Source organism: Ceratotherium simum, chromosome 13 (assembly GCF_057802395.1).
Source record: "Ceratotherium simum simum isolate JZ-2026a chromosome 13, ASM5780239v1, whole genome shotgun sequence".
Classification (NCBI taxonomy): domain Eukaryota; kingdom Metazoa; phylum Chordata; class Mammalia; order Perissodactyla; family Rhinocerotidae; genus Ceratotherium; species Ceratotherium simum.
The window spans coordinates 52,099,333-52,113,106 of NC_141912.1; the positions used below are offsets into that span (position 1 = coordinate 52,099,333).

The 13,774-nt window shown below is 44.1% G+C and overlaps 1 protein-coding gene across 1 annotated transcript; it reads right to left on the bottom strand.

Moving 5' to 3' along the window:
* Positions 1-248: 248 nt before the first annotated feature.
* LOC101406184 (glutathione S-transferase A1-like) lies at positions 249-11,296 on the bottom strand. The gene is made up of 6 exons (XM_004424023.3): positions 11,188-11,296; positions 7,913-7,964; positions 6,018-6,150; positions 3,951-4,092; positions 1,445-1,576; positions 249-615 (listed from the first exon to the last, which is right to left on the bottom strand). Exons 1-6 carry the CDS (start codon positions 11,272-11,274, stop codon positions 493-495), a joined length of 669 nt encoding a protein of 222 aa, XP_004424080.2. The 5' UTR covers positions 11,275-11,296; the 3' UTR covers positions 249-492.
* Between the last annotated feature and the right edge of the window lie 2,478 nt (positions 11,297-13,774).

Below are 13,774 nucleotides of genomic sequence, written 5' to 3' on the forward strand. Positions count from 1 at the left end.
TTGGTTCCATAAAACCACAGGAAAACAGGTTGATTACCTGTAGAAAAGTGGTTTTCTAAAAAAAAAAGGAGAAAATGTTTTTAGGTTGTGGGTCAGAAAGACAGCAAAGCACAAAAGGAAAAGACTATTTCTATGTAACTAAGAATGCCAGATGAAAATTTCTGCTTAACTGTTTTTGATGAGGTACATGATAGCTGCTATATGACAATTTTTTGAATAGATCCGAGAGTCCTTGAAACTTTATCTCCTTTTATTTATTCTTGAGACCAACAGACATCCTAGAAGAAAATCATAAGTTCATATTTGATCAAAACAAAATAGATTGCTTTGCAACTAAATCTGCGTAGTTGATTTTTAATAAAATTAGCATTTAAACTTCGGAATAGTTTATTAGTCACGCGATAGCCAGGATCTACATTTAGGTCAACCACTTCATTGCTGGAAAATTTCAGAAGATTGGTCCTGCATGTGCTGGGGGCCATGCCTGCTTTATTAAAACTTCCAAACCTTCCTTGCTTCTTCTATAGCTTTCTCATCCAGTGGAGGCTTCCTCTGGCTGCCAGGTTGCAGAAACTTCTTCACGGTGGGGAGGTTGCTGATCATGGTTTTCAGGGCCTACAATGCACAAGAGCACAGCCTCAGAGTGGAGCCAAAGACCAACCCTGTCATTAGCACAAGCCAGGGAATCTGAGACCCTCCTAGATGAGGACCCACTGAGTCTCCTCCATCAGCACCAGTGTGAGGCTGGGGAACAGACAACTGGTGAGCCATGAGGATAAGAGGAAGAAAATCCAGCTCAATAGCACTTTCTTCCCTCTCTTCTTCCCTACACACTCATCCCGTGGATTCTTGGCTCTTGTGCAATGCAAGGAAGAGGATGTGTCTGTCGGATACCATCACAGATACAGTCTCCAATCAGGAAAAGAAAAGATATAGGAAACATTGGCTGGGACTGAAAACAGAAAATATACAAGGGAAAGCATGAGGCCAGTCAAAAACCAATTTACCCATCGAGAGAGAGAGACAGGGAGAGAGGGGAGACTGTGTAGAGAGAAACATAATGTCTGAAAGTAGGAGCCGGAGCCGAGAGGAAGAGACCTGCTCACACAGACTCAGGTGTGGAAAGACAAGGACACACCTGGGTCAAGGGAATTGCAGAGAAAAGAGGACAGAAACCGTCAGGGACCAGGAGCCTGGGAGAGAGAGGCTGACCCTGGGTCCCTCTCCTTGTAAAAGACAAATTCTTCTTCTTGGGGCAGCATCCACTCAGATCTCCTCAGCATAACAAGATTCTTTTCATGCCTCAGGCCAGTACCCAGGAGCTAATTTTGGAGACCTGAGGGCAGCAAAGGCCTGGACAATAGTGGAGACCCAGGAGTCCAAATAGTAGATTCCAAGATGGGAGATGAGGGCCTTCCATCCTGAGGGCTGTGAAAGAGATCACCTTCAGCAGAGGGAAGTTGGCCAGAAGGCTGGAGTCAAGCTCTTCGACAGAGTAGAGAAGTTCAACCAGCTGAATGTCAGCCCTGCTCAGCGTGTTGCCAACCAGGTAGTCTTGTCCGTGGCTCTTCAACACCTGGCGAATTTGAGGGATCAGGTCATGGACACAGGCACAGTCAGGCTGGGGCCCCTGCTCCTCCCGGGTCTCTCCAGCCCCACTCTCCCCCTCTGCTGCCCCCCCAGGGCGGATGTGGAGCTTCAGACCTTCTCCACCGGCCCTGACTCAGTGAGACGGAGGGAGGAGTGGGCTCTGCTGTTCTTCCCTCGCTCCTCAGCTGAAGCCAAGGCCACCATGTCCTTCACCCCTTCCCATGTCACTGGGTTCCTGCTACACCTTCCTCTGGGCCAAGGGTTTAGCCACCGCTGTGCCATATTTCGGTCAGCCCCACACCTTACAGTTTCAGGAACCGTGAGATTTCAGGGTGTGGCTCTTCATGCTGCTCTCTCTCTCATGTTACACACATGACTCCATCTTCATGGCAACTTTCTCAGTCCTGAGCTGAGTAGTTCAGAGTCTACCTTTCTCCTCTCCTCTGCTCTCCTCGTTTCCTGCCTATCTCTCTGGGACCTGAAATAAACTCGGGTCAACTTGAACTCACCGTCTCCCTTACAACATTGGCTCTGACTCCTACCGCACTTGTGTCCATCAATAACATTAGTGGAGGGCCGGCCCCGTGGCTTAGCTGTTGGGTGCACGTGCTTCGCTACTGCGGCCCGGGTTCGGATCCTGGGAGCACACCGACGCACCCCTTCTCTGGCTGTGCTGAGGCCGCCTCCCACATACAGCAACCAGAAGGATGTGCAACTATGACATACGACTATCTACTGGGGCTTTGGGGAAAAACAAAAAAGGAGGAGGATTGGCAATAGATGTTAGCTCAGAGCCGGTCTTCCTCAGCAAAAAGAGGAAGATTAACACGAATGTTAGCTCAGGGCTGATCTTCCTCACACAAAAAATAAAGTAATAACATTAGTGGAATATGTTCTAATTTGCATGCTGAAGTTTCTAGGAGTGACCTCGCTCATGTCTGCAATGTGCTTTAAAATGCATCAAATAAAAAACAAAACAGAACAAAAACAAAAACAAAATGCATCAAAAAATAACATGCTTCACTGTAGGAAAGGGATGGGCACATATATGATTAAGCAAGCATCATAATAAAATGTTAGTTTTTGAATCTAGGTGATGGGTGTATATGAGTTCATTGTGCATGTCTTTCAACTTTTATGTATGTTTGAATTTTTTATAATAAAATATTAGACAAAATGTGGTGTTTATTAAAAATATTGCAGCAATGTGGAAATCACGGAGAAAAAAGACAGAAGACACACATGGTGCCACCAGCTAAAGATCATAACATTGTGACAAATACCCTTTCAGACTATGTGTGCATGTAGAAGTTGGATATAAAATAAAGAATATAACGAAGCATCAAATGCCATGTTGTTATCTGCATATTTCATCTATGTTATCACAGGGATCTTGATTTCAGAGTATAGATGTCCTCAAACTGCAGTGACTAAAGAGCTTGTCGTCACGTGAATGTGCCTAAACTCTCAGCACAAGGGCCAGGAGAGAGAATTTTCTGAATAGTACTAAATTCTTCACTCCTTGAGTAGGACCTGACAGACTAGCAATGAATGGACATTTGTTGAACGAATGAAAGAATGATTTAATGCTTTATGAAGATGAGGGGGTCAGTGTTAATCCTTTTATTTATATATAAGCCTCCTGTATCTCTTAAAATCATTTTTTGGTGCATGCTTTTTATTTAGCATGATTTCAGGTAGTTTGGATCTTGAAATGTTCTCCTTTGCCTTCAAAGAGAAACGTTAACTCAGATAGGTACTATGTATAATGATGGAACTTATTTCCTTAGTTTTGTATGACTTCTGTAAAAATCTAAGAGCCATGTCCCCCAAATTTCTAGATTATTTCCCCTTAACATCTCTTCATCTATCGCTTCCTCTCCATCCCACTGCCCCCATCTCTGTTTAGATACATCTCACTCGTTCCCTGAAACACTACCACATTCTCCCCATGGGCAGCTGGTCTCATGTCTCCCTACACATGGTACCAGAATGTTTTCTGATGTATTGCTTTCATCGTGTTCCTCTTGGAGCAAAAGCAGGATCTACTCCAATCTCTAGTCTGGCCCTCAAAGCCTTCCACAGCTCAAGCTCTATGTCCATGAAATTCCATTGAATGGAGAATTCCCTATTGTGTCCCAGTCACTTGAAATTTTGCTAAAAATTATAACTTGGGGTAAAACTAGTAAATTCTTCCTGACAGTGGATTTTTATAAAATGTCTTGAGAATCGGGTGCTCCATTAACTAGCATTCAGAACAGCTCCCTAGAAGTGAAGGTAAAAACCCCAGGAATGCTCAGGCACTCTTTCTCTTTCTCCTCTAATCTCAGTGCCCCCAGGATGCTGAACAGCCCACTTACTTTCTCAAACGCGGGGAAATAACGATTTGTTGTTTTCTCTTTGATCTGGGTAATCTTGGCATCTTTTTGATCACGTGGGCATCCGGGCAAAAGCATGATCATTTCATTCAAATCTGCCACACCTTCTATGTACATATCAATCCTGAAAGACAAATATGACCAAAGTGTCAAATGTCTCCTGCCTTACATTTTATAGTTTAAAAATGTAAAAGAATCAGGAACCAGGAGATGGCAAAGGAATTCACCTCCGTTTGATGCACTTTTACATGTCAGTCATTTAGATAGGATTTTTACTTAATTTTCACATTTCCTTCTAGAACAAGCTCTTGAGGTAGATATACGTCTAAAACTTTTGTTACACACCTGACCAAATATAAGAACCGAGAGCATTGGTGACCCGCCCCGAGTGACAGGCATGACAGACATTGGTGGAATCACCGCAAGTAACCACTGAGCCTCTAGCTAGGGTTTGCCATCTCTGCTGGGGTTTGTTCTGTGCACAAACTCAGTGTGATTCATGTGACCAAAGATGTGCCACCTAAGTCACCTCCAGAGAGAGTCCCTGGCGGAGCCCTCTCAGTCGTGGCCCTCTCCCTCTCATCCTGATATACCACCCAGGCCCACATAATGCTGGATTTTGGCAGTTCTTCCAGTGATTTCCCATAGAACATGGTTCCACAGCCCTCTCCATGCACTGTTGTCCAACACTGGCTGTGTTTGCATTTCTCGAGATCCCACCTAATATATCCCCTGAAATGGTTCAATTCTTTATACACTTCCCACCAGTGCAGAGTCCAGATGACTTTTTTTTATTGTTCCTAATGGGGCTTCCTATGAGAGGCTTTTTAAATAATAGCTTTATTGACATATAATTCACCTACCATAATGTCACCCTTTTCAAGTGTACAATTTTGTGATTTTTAGTAAAGTCACAGAATCCTGTAACTTAACCATACTCTAATTCCAGAATATTTTCATCCCTCCCAAATGAACTGTTGTATGCATTCATAGGCATTCAACAGTCTTCCCTCCCTCCAGGCCCAGGCAACCGGTAAACTACTTTCTGTTTCTGTGGATATGAATGTTCTGGACATTTTGTAGCATGGAATCATAAATATGTGCTGTTTGTTTCTGGTTTCTTTTATGTAACATAATGTGTCAAGGTTCATCCATGTTGTAGCTTGTATCAGGACTTATTTCTTTTCATGGAAAAATAATATTCCATTGTATGGATATACCACCTTTTGTTCATCCATTCATCACTTGATGGACATTTGTACTGTTTCCCACTTTTTGAAGATTCTGAACAACACTGGTACGAACATTTGTGTACCAGTTTTAGTGTGGATGTATTTTCGATTCTCTTGGGTATATATCTAGTAGTGGAATTGCTGAGTCATATGTTAACTCTATGTTTAACTTTTGAACAACTGACATGGGTCCTTACACGGTTTTAATTTTAATCATGTGGTCCCATCACAACAGGGAGCAGACCCCCCAGATATGGATGTATTGAATAAATTGGGCTGCTTCATTCCTGTATCAAAATGCTCCACGTAACATGAGCATCTTGGGCTCAACCTCTGCTAACCCTTGTTAAATAGCCTGTCCATATAACTGGGTCATAATGTAAGTTCGTGGACATCATTGTGGTAAGTTCTGGAATGAGCTCATTTGGGTCCTTCCCTTCCACAGCCGTATCCTCTAGACCCTCAGATACTTCGTCCCTTGTCTCTAGCTGTGGGCTGGTGTCCCACTCCTGAAGACCTGAGCACCTGGAGTCATGACTCCACCATCCTCCTGGCTTCTTAGTTCATCAGGGTTTGGAGACCTCTGTCCCTGTGCCCTATCCGTGGGCCACATCCTCTTCGAATCCCACTTGCTTGAGTCCACTGCAGGTTTCCTATCCCTAATCCTCCAAGGTCTCTGCTTTACTGGACCTCAGTCTAAACCATCAAGGTCACACTGCTGGAGGTCATGATCCCCCTGACACGGTCCCGCTCCCTCAGGGAAGGACCTACATTGTTCCTATTAACTGTTGATGAAAGAGCAGGAAAAATACCGTACAGGGCTCTCTCCTTTATGTCTTTCCCATAGAGGTTGTATTTGGCGGCAATGTAGTTGAGAATGGCTCTGCTCTGCACCAGCTTCATCCCATCAATTTCGACCATTGGCACTTGTTGGAACACCAGACAACCATCTTTTGAAACAAGAAAAGAAAAAGGAGAGTGAAATGTTTTATGGATCACATTCTTTGAGGATGAAAAATTGTTTGTTGAAACGACTGGAGATATAAAATGAAACTAAAATTACTGAATATCTCTTTACAAGACGAGCATTTGTTTTTAGCTTCCTATAGTTCTTCTTTTTCTTATCAATCTGCCTTTTTTTTTTTTTTTGTGAGGAAGTTCAGCACTGAGCTAACATCTGTCACCAATCCTCCTCTTTTTGCTGAGGAAGACTGGCCCTGGGCTAACATCCATGCCCACCTTCCTCCGTTTTATATGGGACGCTACCACAGCATGGTTTGATAAGCAGTGTATCGGTGTGCACCCAAGATCCGAACCTGGGGCCACCGCAGCAGAGCGCACGCACTTAACCACTATGCCATCGGGCCAGCCCCTGCCTTTTGCTTTTTAACCTATTTCATTTATTTTTTTATTTCCCATACAGATAGATATAGGTCCCTGTATTTTTTGTGCTCTATTTCTCTTCATGGATCTTTTAGGAAGAAGTTGGAAGGAACTGCAACAGGACCATGAACCGTTTGCCATTTCCTTTAGGAAGTTCTGAAAACAAGTCTATGGGGTTCCTGGCATGAAGGCCAGTAGCAAGAGAGATTTCTACAGAGGGTGTTTTGTATGCTCTTCAAATCCCACCGTTGGAGAGTGTGTGCAGGGGGCCCTGTGTTCCCCACCCCACTGCTGCTGGCCCTCGCTCTTTCTCTCCCTCCTCACAGGCTCCCCTGGCCTTCCAACTAACTCAACACTGTCTTGTTATCTGAGTCTATAATAAGCTAGGACATCACCTTGTCAACCCATCAGAGAGAAGGACTCAAGGCAAGTGCAGGGCCTGTTTCTCCTCTTTCACTCTAACGCATGTGTTTGATGTCTTTGCTGGTAGGGCTGTGGGATCCTGAGTTGCTAGAGCTCAGTCACTGGGCAGAAAAGCAGGAGAAGCAAAGAGAGGGATCCACAGGGCCTGGGGGACGGTCCTGGAGCAAACACTCAAGAGAGTTCCAGCTCTTCCTGCCCTGAGCGAGTTACCAAAACTGCTCAAGGAGCCCCACCCCTGACATTTGTACCACTTCTCTCCCTCTCCCTGGCCCCCAACTCCCAGCATACACACACGTAGTGATACCAGCTCAAGACAAGGTTGACATGAGGGAAGCCATTGTAGAAGAGAAGCCCTATTGTAACTTTGAATGACCTCTGACTAACTAACCCAGCTGGATATGCACGCTCCAGGAGATTTAACTGCTCTGTAGATTTTACAACCCCTTATTGTGCATGTACCTCCCAGCTGTGATAAGATAAAAAGAACCTTGTTCTTTTGAGTTCCTTGGGAATGTGATGACCCTTGAACCAAGAGTCTATGATGATAGCCATCATCAATGAAAACTGAAAGATCTGGTGAGGTAACTCCCAGTCTATAACACCAGAAGGTCAACATTCCTAACCCCCTCCCCTATAATCCATTGGCCTATATAACTGCTATAAGATTTTGTGCCTCCTTAAGATTGTTCTTTCAGACATGAGTAGGCCATCTTCCCTCTTGCTAGAAAGCTGTAATAAACAGTGCTTTCTTTCCTACCACCTGTCTCTTGACTATTGGAATGTCTTGCTGTGGGCAGATGAACCCCCTTTTTGGGCGGTAACAATAGGCATTGCCTGGGGTTAAAACCTCAACACATGGTTTCCACCAGATACCCTTATCAGAGGAATTTAGATACTTGGTCTTACCCTTTTTTAATTTTTTCAGGTCGTCTGGAGTGTCAATAAACTTCTCTTCAAACTGGAAAGCAGAAACAGTTAATGAGTTCCTGTTCTTTCATTCCACAGCATTATAGGAATTTTACACTTGAATGGCCCCTGTCTGGCACATGATGAGGAGAAGGGCGATTCCTGAGCTTGGCAGGGAACACAGAGGTGTGTGATCAGGGCCATTGGAAATTTAGATGAGAGCCGTCAAGGAAAGACCATGGGTTGCCACAGGTAGCAGCTCATTCTTGCAGTTTCAATTCACCTCCACCCTCTTTCCAGCTCTGTGGATGGTTAGGTGGTGACTGGGGAGGGGATGTCATGCAGGGAAGGGACCGGGAAGATCTTCCTGTTGTGGAGTTTGAATATCTCAGGAAAGCCTGTCTCTCCACGTGAGATCAGGACAGGACATTGTGTGTCCCCCAGCATGCGGTATGCCAGGGGGCAGTGACCCTCTAAGATGCTGCCACCAGGGTCCTCTGCTGTCATTGACACCACCCCATCCCACAAGGCCCCACTCAGGGTAAAATGAGTCCTGGTTGCTGCACAGCTTTAAATCTTTCAACTCAAAATTTCCTCTCCTGGAAAATTGGGCACACTAGGTTAGAATTCCCAATTTAAGGAAAGAAAAAGAGTTCCCAAACTAGTTAAAAATTTTTTTTTTTAATCAGAAAACTTTGGTTTCTGATACGACTCCCTGGGTTTGAACATCATTTCTTGCATGTGGTGACCTCTTGACATTGGACACGTCATGGAATCTCTCCCTGTCTCAGTGTCCTCATCTATAAAATGGGTATAATTATGGTACCTGCATTATAGGTTGGTGTGAAGATTGAATCAGTAAGGTATACAAAGGTCTTACACAGTTCCATGTACACACTAAGTGCTCAATAAACATAAGTTGTCAGGATTTTTAAAACTAGGTTGCTGTTTCATCACATCATTGTTTTTTATTAATTTAAAGCAATCTAACATTGGTGAACACATCCTCTGCCCTTGACCTACACTCAGGCTTTAAACTTGGTTTATATTAATCCTTGTCCTGAGTTGAGTCTCTGTGGTTGGAATGGCAACCAACAGCAAGCCTGTCTCAATCTGAGCAGAAGTTCTGAATGGTTGTGGGGTTTTAATACAAACATGAAAATCACTAATTATATAATCATGCAGTTTACTTAATCAGCAGAATCTATCAAACCAAAAGTCAAAAGAGGCAGATATTAGGAAACTGGATTTCAGTGTTGATAGAATCTGGTTCCACACTTGGCTGTGCCTCATAGTAGCTGTGTGATCTGGGCACAGTCACTTCACATCTCCAGGCCTTAGTTTCCTCATCTATAAAATGGAGGTAGAACATTTTCTTAAGCAGAATATGTTGTGTTTTAAAATGCATGTTACAGGGCCCAGCCCACATAAACCAAGTAATACCTAGTAGTGGTGTTTGCAGTGGCTATGATAGTTTAAAGGGGTTCTTGATGGTGAAAAGCTTAGGAATTTGGGGGTTTCTAACTTGTCCAGTAGAACAATTTATTGTGGGTCTACACAACTCCACAGGGTCAGGCTTATACAGACGGTGAGGTGTGGGTGCAGCAATTCATAAAGCACCCACTTCAAGACAAACATAAGGGAATGTGGTGGTCTTCACAGCAGGGTGGCCGAGGTGGGGTGGGGGTGGCTAGTGAGATGGTGTTTGTGAGGCTAGTGGAGACGGATGGGATGGTGAGGATTAGACTTTGGACACAGAAAGCAGAAGCCCTTACCAAGAGCCTCTGGTATGTCCTTGTCCCTCCACCCTCTTCAGTCAAGCCAGGATGGAGAAGAGGAAGCCTGGATGCTCTCAGCATCTTCCCCTGCTTCCCCCTCCTGTGCTGAGCTCATCCTGCCCCGGGGCTCTGAACACATCCCTGAACCCAAAGCTGACGCTGGACGCAGTGAAAACGGGTTATTGACTCATAGAAAGAAAACGACCTGGAATGGCACTATTTGGATGTTTTGTGTACTCATTTCTTCATGAAACTGAGAGAGGACCAGGCTCAAGTCCCATGCACCCATGGAGCAATGGAGAAAGTGTAATCCCAAGGCTTCAGTAACCATGGTGTTATGGGGCTGAAGGGAGCCCACTAGAAATTTCTGTCACAGGACACTGCCTCACCTGGAGCCCTCCTTTTCTGCTCCCACCTGAGGGACAAGATGTCCTGAGTCTGTCCATGACTCCTCCCCCGCCCAGGAAAACTCTCCCAGAGTTGCTGGTCCCTCTGATCTGGACTGAAAAGTGTTTTCCTCAGTGACACCTCTAGAGGGCAGCACTCAACAGAGTCCCTGGGAAACCTACCAGGTTTCCACTGAGACTACGCATTTTGATGCTATAACTGCTTGGGTGTCCTCCTAGATGCTCCCTCCCTGCTTTTAATCATCTCTTTACTGTGTGCAACCTCACTAGAATGTAAGCTGCCTGAGGACAGGGCCCGTGTCTGTCGTCTTCATCTGTGTGTCCCCAGGACCTAGTAGAGAACCTGACACTTAAAGGTTCTCAACAAAATCACTGCTGAGTGAATGTATTACATCTTCACAGGCAGTTTATTACAATCCATTCCTCCCCAGAATTGCGGTTATGTCTTAACTTTAATTATATTCTAATATTGTATATTTTTTCCTTCTATTATGGAAATTTCTAGCACGTCAAAAATAAATACAAAAGTACCAAGATTTTCCTTGCATCTTTCACCCAGCTTCAATAATTATCCACTCAAGCCAGTCTCCTGTCATCTATATGCCCACCACTCTCCTTCTGTTGTAGTAATTTGAAACAAATCAGAACGATCATAAATTACATCTTTAAATACTTCAATGTGTATCTATAAAACATAAGAATTATTTTAAAAATAACCACAGTACATCATTACACATGGAAAATTAGCAATAATTCTTTAATATGATCTAATACGCAATTATGTCCATGTTTCTAATTGTTGCATAAATGTCACAAATGATATTTTATACTTTGTTTAAACCCAAATCCAGATAAGGCCCACACAGCATGATTACTGTCTTAACTTTATTTAATTGTTTATGCTCCTTGACGACAAGAAATTTTAATAATGTATTAGGTCCAATCTGTTCATCTCTTAATAACTAAATTTTATTTTTAATGCAAAACTATTGGCAGCTCATTTAGTAAGAATAGTTTCCTAGCTTATGTGAGAACGTACTTTCATAGTCAATTTTAGATTCAACTTACAATGACTGAACACAGAACCCACCTCTTCTCCAGCTGCAGCCAGGAGCCACCGGATGGACTCCATTCTGCCTCTCATGTTGAAGTAGTGAAGCTTGGGCTTCCCTGCCATGGTGCAGTCTCCTGGTTTCTCTAGACCTGAATGAGTGAATGAATGAACAACTGAATGAAACCACAGAAGCAAAAATGTACTTTATGATTCGTGGTTGAACGACACCAACGATGCTGAAGAAGGATCTGCCTCCTTCATGGCAGAGTCGGAAGAGTCCCTGGAATGTCTTCCTTGGCTCAAATTCTCACCCTCAGAAGCCAAGCCCAGGAAATAGCACCAAACCACCCTCCAGTCTCCACTGGGTAAAGTCTGGTGGTCTTGGCAGCCTAATAGGTGAGGGTCTGTGGAAAGGATGGAGGCATGGGTATTAGGGGGAGCGGAAGGATTAGAGAACTAATATTTATTGAAAACCTCCCCCCAAGGATCCTGACTGAATGCTAACCCCTTTGGATACATTATATCTTTAATCTTAATAACAGCCCCATGAAATAGTTTTTATTATTGCCATTTTCAGTTAATGAGCCGGAGGCTCAGAGGTGAGTTAAATGACACGTCCACAGTCACACTCCAGGGAATGGTGGACATGGAAATCCACCCCCAGGATAGAGGGAGGGCAGGGCTGGACCCCACAGAGACAGATGCAGGCCCTGGGAGCCTATGAGGGGCCTTGAAACCAGAGCACTTCCCTGACAGCGAGGGGGGAAGAGGGAGCAGAGTTAACGCTGCACTTGTTCAAAGGCTGAAATTAGGGCTCAGACTCGCTTAACTGTAGCTCAACAGATCCTAATTCTTCCCACAGACACAGGATGCTCATTCCTTCTTGTTTTTGGAATTCTACATTCTACCTCTACTTGGTGCATTTTATAATCTAGAAAAAGGGATGTTACTGCATCAACTTTACAGTATATGGAGTAGAACTAACATTTGTTCAATGTCGGTCATACGATGGGTGAGCTCACAAATTTATCTCCATTTAATCCTACAAAAATCACCTGAGGTGGGTCTGTTATCACTCTCCCTTTACAGCTGGGGATACTGAGGTTTCTAGAGTAACTTGCCCAGTGGAGGTGGTGGACCTGCGATTCAAACTCACTTCTATATAACACCTAAGACTAGGCTTCATTTTCTGTAATGTTTCTCAAACTCTGTGTGACAATCGTTCAGTGGATTGTGAAATCCAATAATTTTTAAAATGGAATGGAAGACAATAGAAACTCTCCGAGTGCCCTCTATGGAGACAAGGTTAGGATCATCTCAGGAGTTTCAGCTTCAGTCCTATATGTGTTGCACATGTGGATGTGTGCACGCTCATTTGATCAACTGATGGTGAGAGAGACCTTGCTTGTGTCCAGTCAGCAATATTTGAAAGCCCTTGGTCTATCGCAGGCTGCGTGGGTGGTTGACATAGCAGGGAACTAGAGAAGGAAATTCAACGGTTCCAACAGTGGACACGGCTAGTTCTCTCATGGGTGTGAATGGAAGCACACGGGACTGGTTACAAGCAGGTGTCCCAAAGCCAGCACTTAGGGAGGAACAGTTGCATTTTCCATCCTAATCCCCGGTTCTGTTTAGAAAACATTAAGATTCTTCCTGCAAAATGTTGTTGTTGCAGAGTTTGGGACAAAAATGTACTTCTCTTTACCCAATGGATGTATCTCTCAAAAAGGGTGTGACTTGAATTTTAGATATCAAAATATTTTCAATATCCACATTTTTAACGGGGGACTCAATAGTCTAAGCTTTAGAAAATAAAAAATCCTTTCGAAACATACTTAACCATCTGTTTTGTAATTGGAGATATTGGAGATTGTGCTTTCTCATCATGGGAGGCGGAGGTGCTGGGATTGAGCAGAATGGAGAGGAGACTAAAGCCGGCACTGAGGCGGGAAGTGTGTGCTGTGGACTAGAGTTCACAGAGCCAAGTGACTCACACCTCACACTCAGCTCCTTTCCCTTTCACTGAGGATCGTGTTACCAAGGGAAAGGAACTCTTATCTTAGGTAATATGTTATCATAACTCTCTTCCTCATAGGCAACTTTCCTCACCTCCCCACTAGGAGGTTTCCAAAGGCCTGGTCCAGACTGGGGCAAAGGTTATCCTAAAACTTTGCCTGGTCAGCAGAAAATGAGAACAAGAGAGATTCGATGAATTGTCAAAGGGCACACACGTGTGTTCCTGATTCACACTCAATATCCAGCAAGTGTGTCTGCCCTCGACCACAACCCTGGGAAGTAGCTTCTCACATCCTGTTCTAAAGAGGAGGAAACTGAAGGTCAAAGACGCGCAGCAGATTTCCTAGGCTCACACGCTGTGTCCTCTGATTTCAGGGCCACGTCATTTCAGGTTTCACCCCACCATGGAACACTCAGGCGCTCTCTGTGCTTCTCCCCGAGACTCTTGTTTATTTTTCCCTTTGGAATCCATTAGCCCGCTAACAGTTGAAGGGGAGGGAGAGAGGGAAATAAGGAATTCCTAAGTTCCTTTCTGTTAGCTGATTTTTAGCAGCTTGATAAGAAGAAACTTTGATAAATGCGTGCCTACTGTGAGTAAATTGAGGAG

Coding starts and splice junctions, on each gene's coding strand:
- LOC101406184 (XM_004424023.3), bottom strand. CDS start 11,274: ATGGCAGGGAAGCCCAAGCTTCACTACTTCAACATGAGAGGCAGAATG. Junction 4,093..6,017: donor GACATAAAGGAGAGAGCCCT/GTACGGTATTTT, acceptor TTTGTCTTTCAG/GATTGATATGTACATAGAAG. Junction 1,577..3,950: donor ATTTCCCCGCGTTTGAGAAA/GTAAGTGGGCTG, acceptor CAAATTCGCCAG/GTGTTGAAGAGCCACGGACA.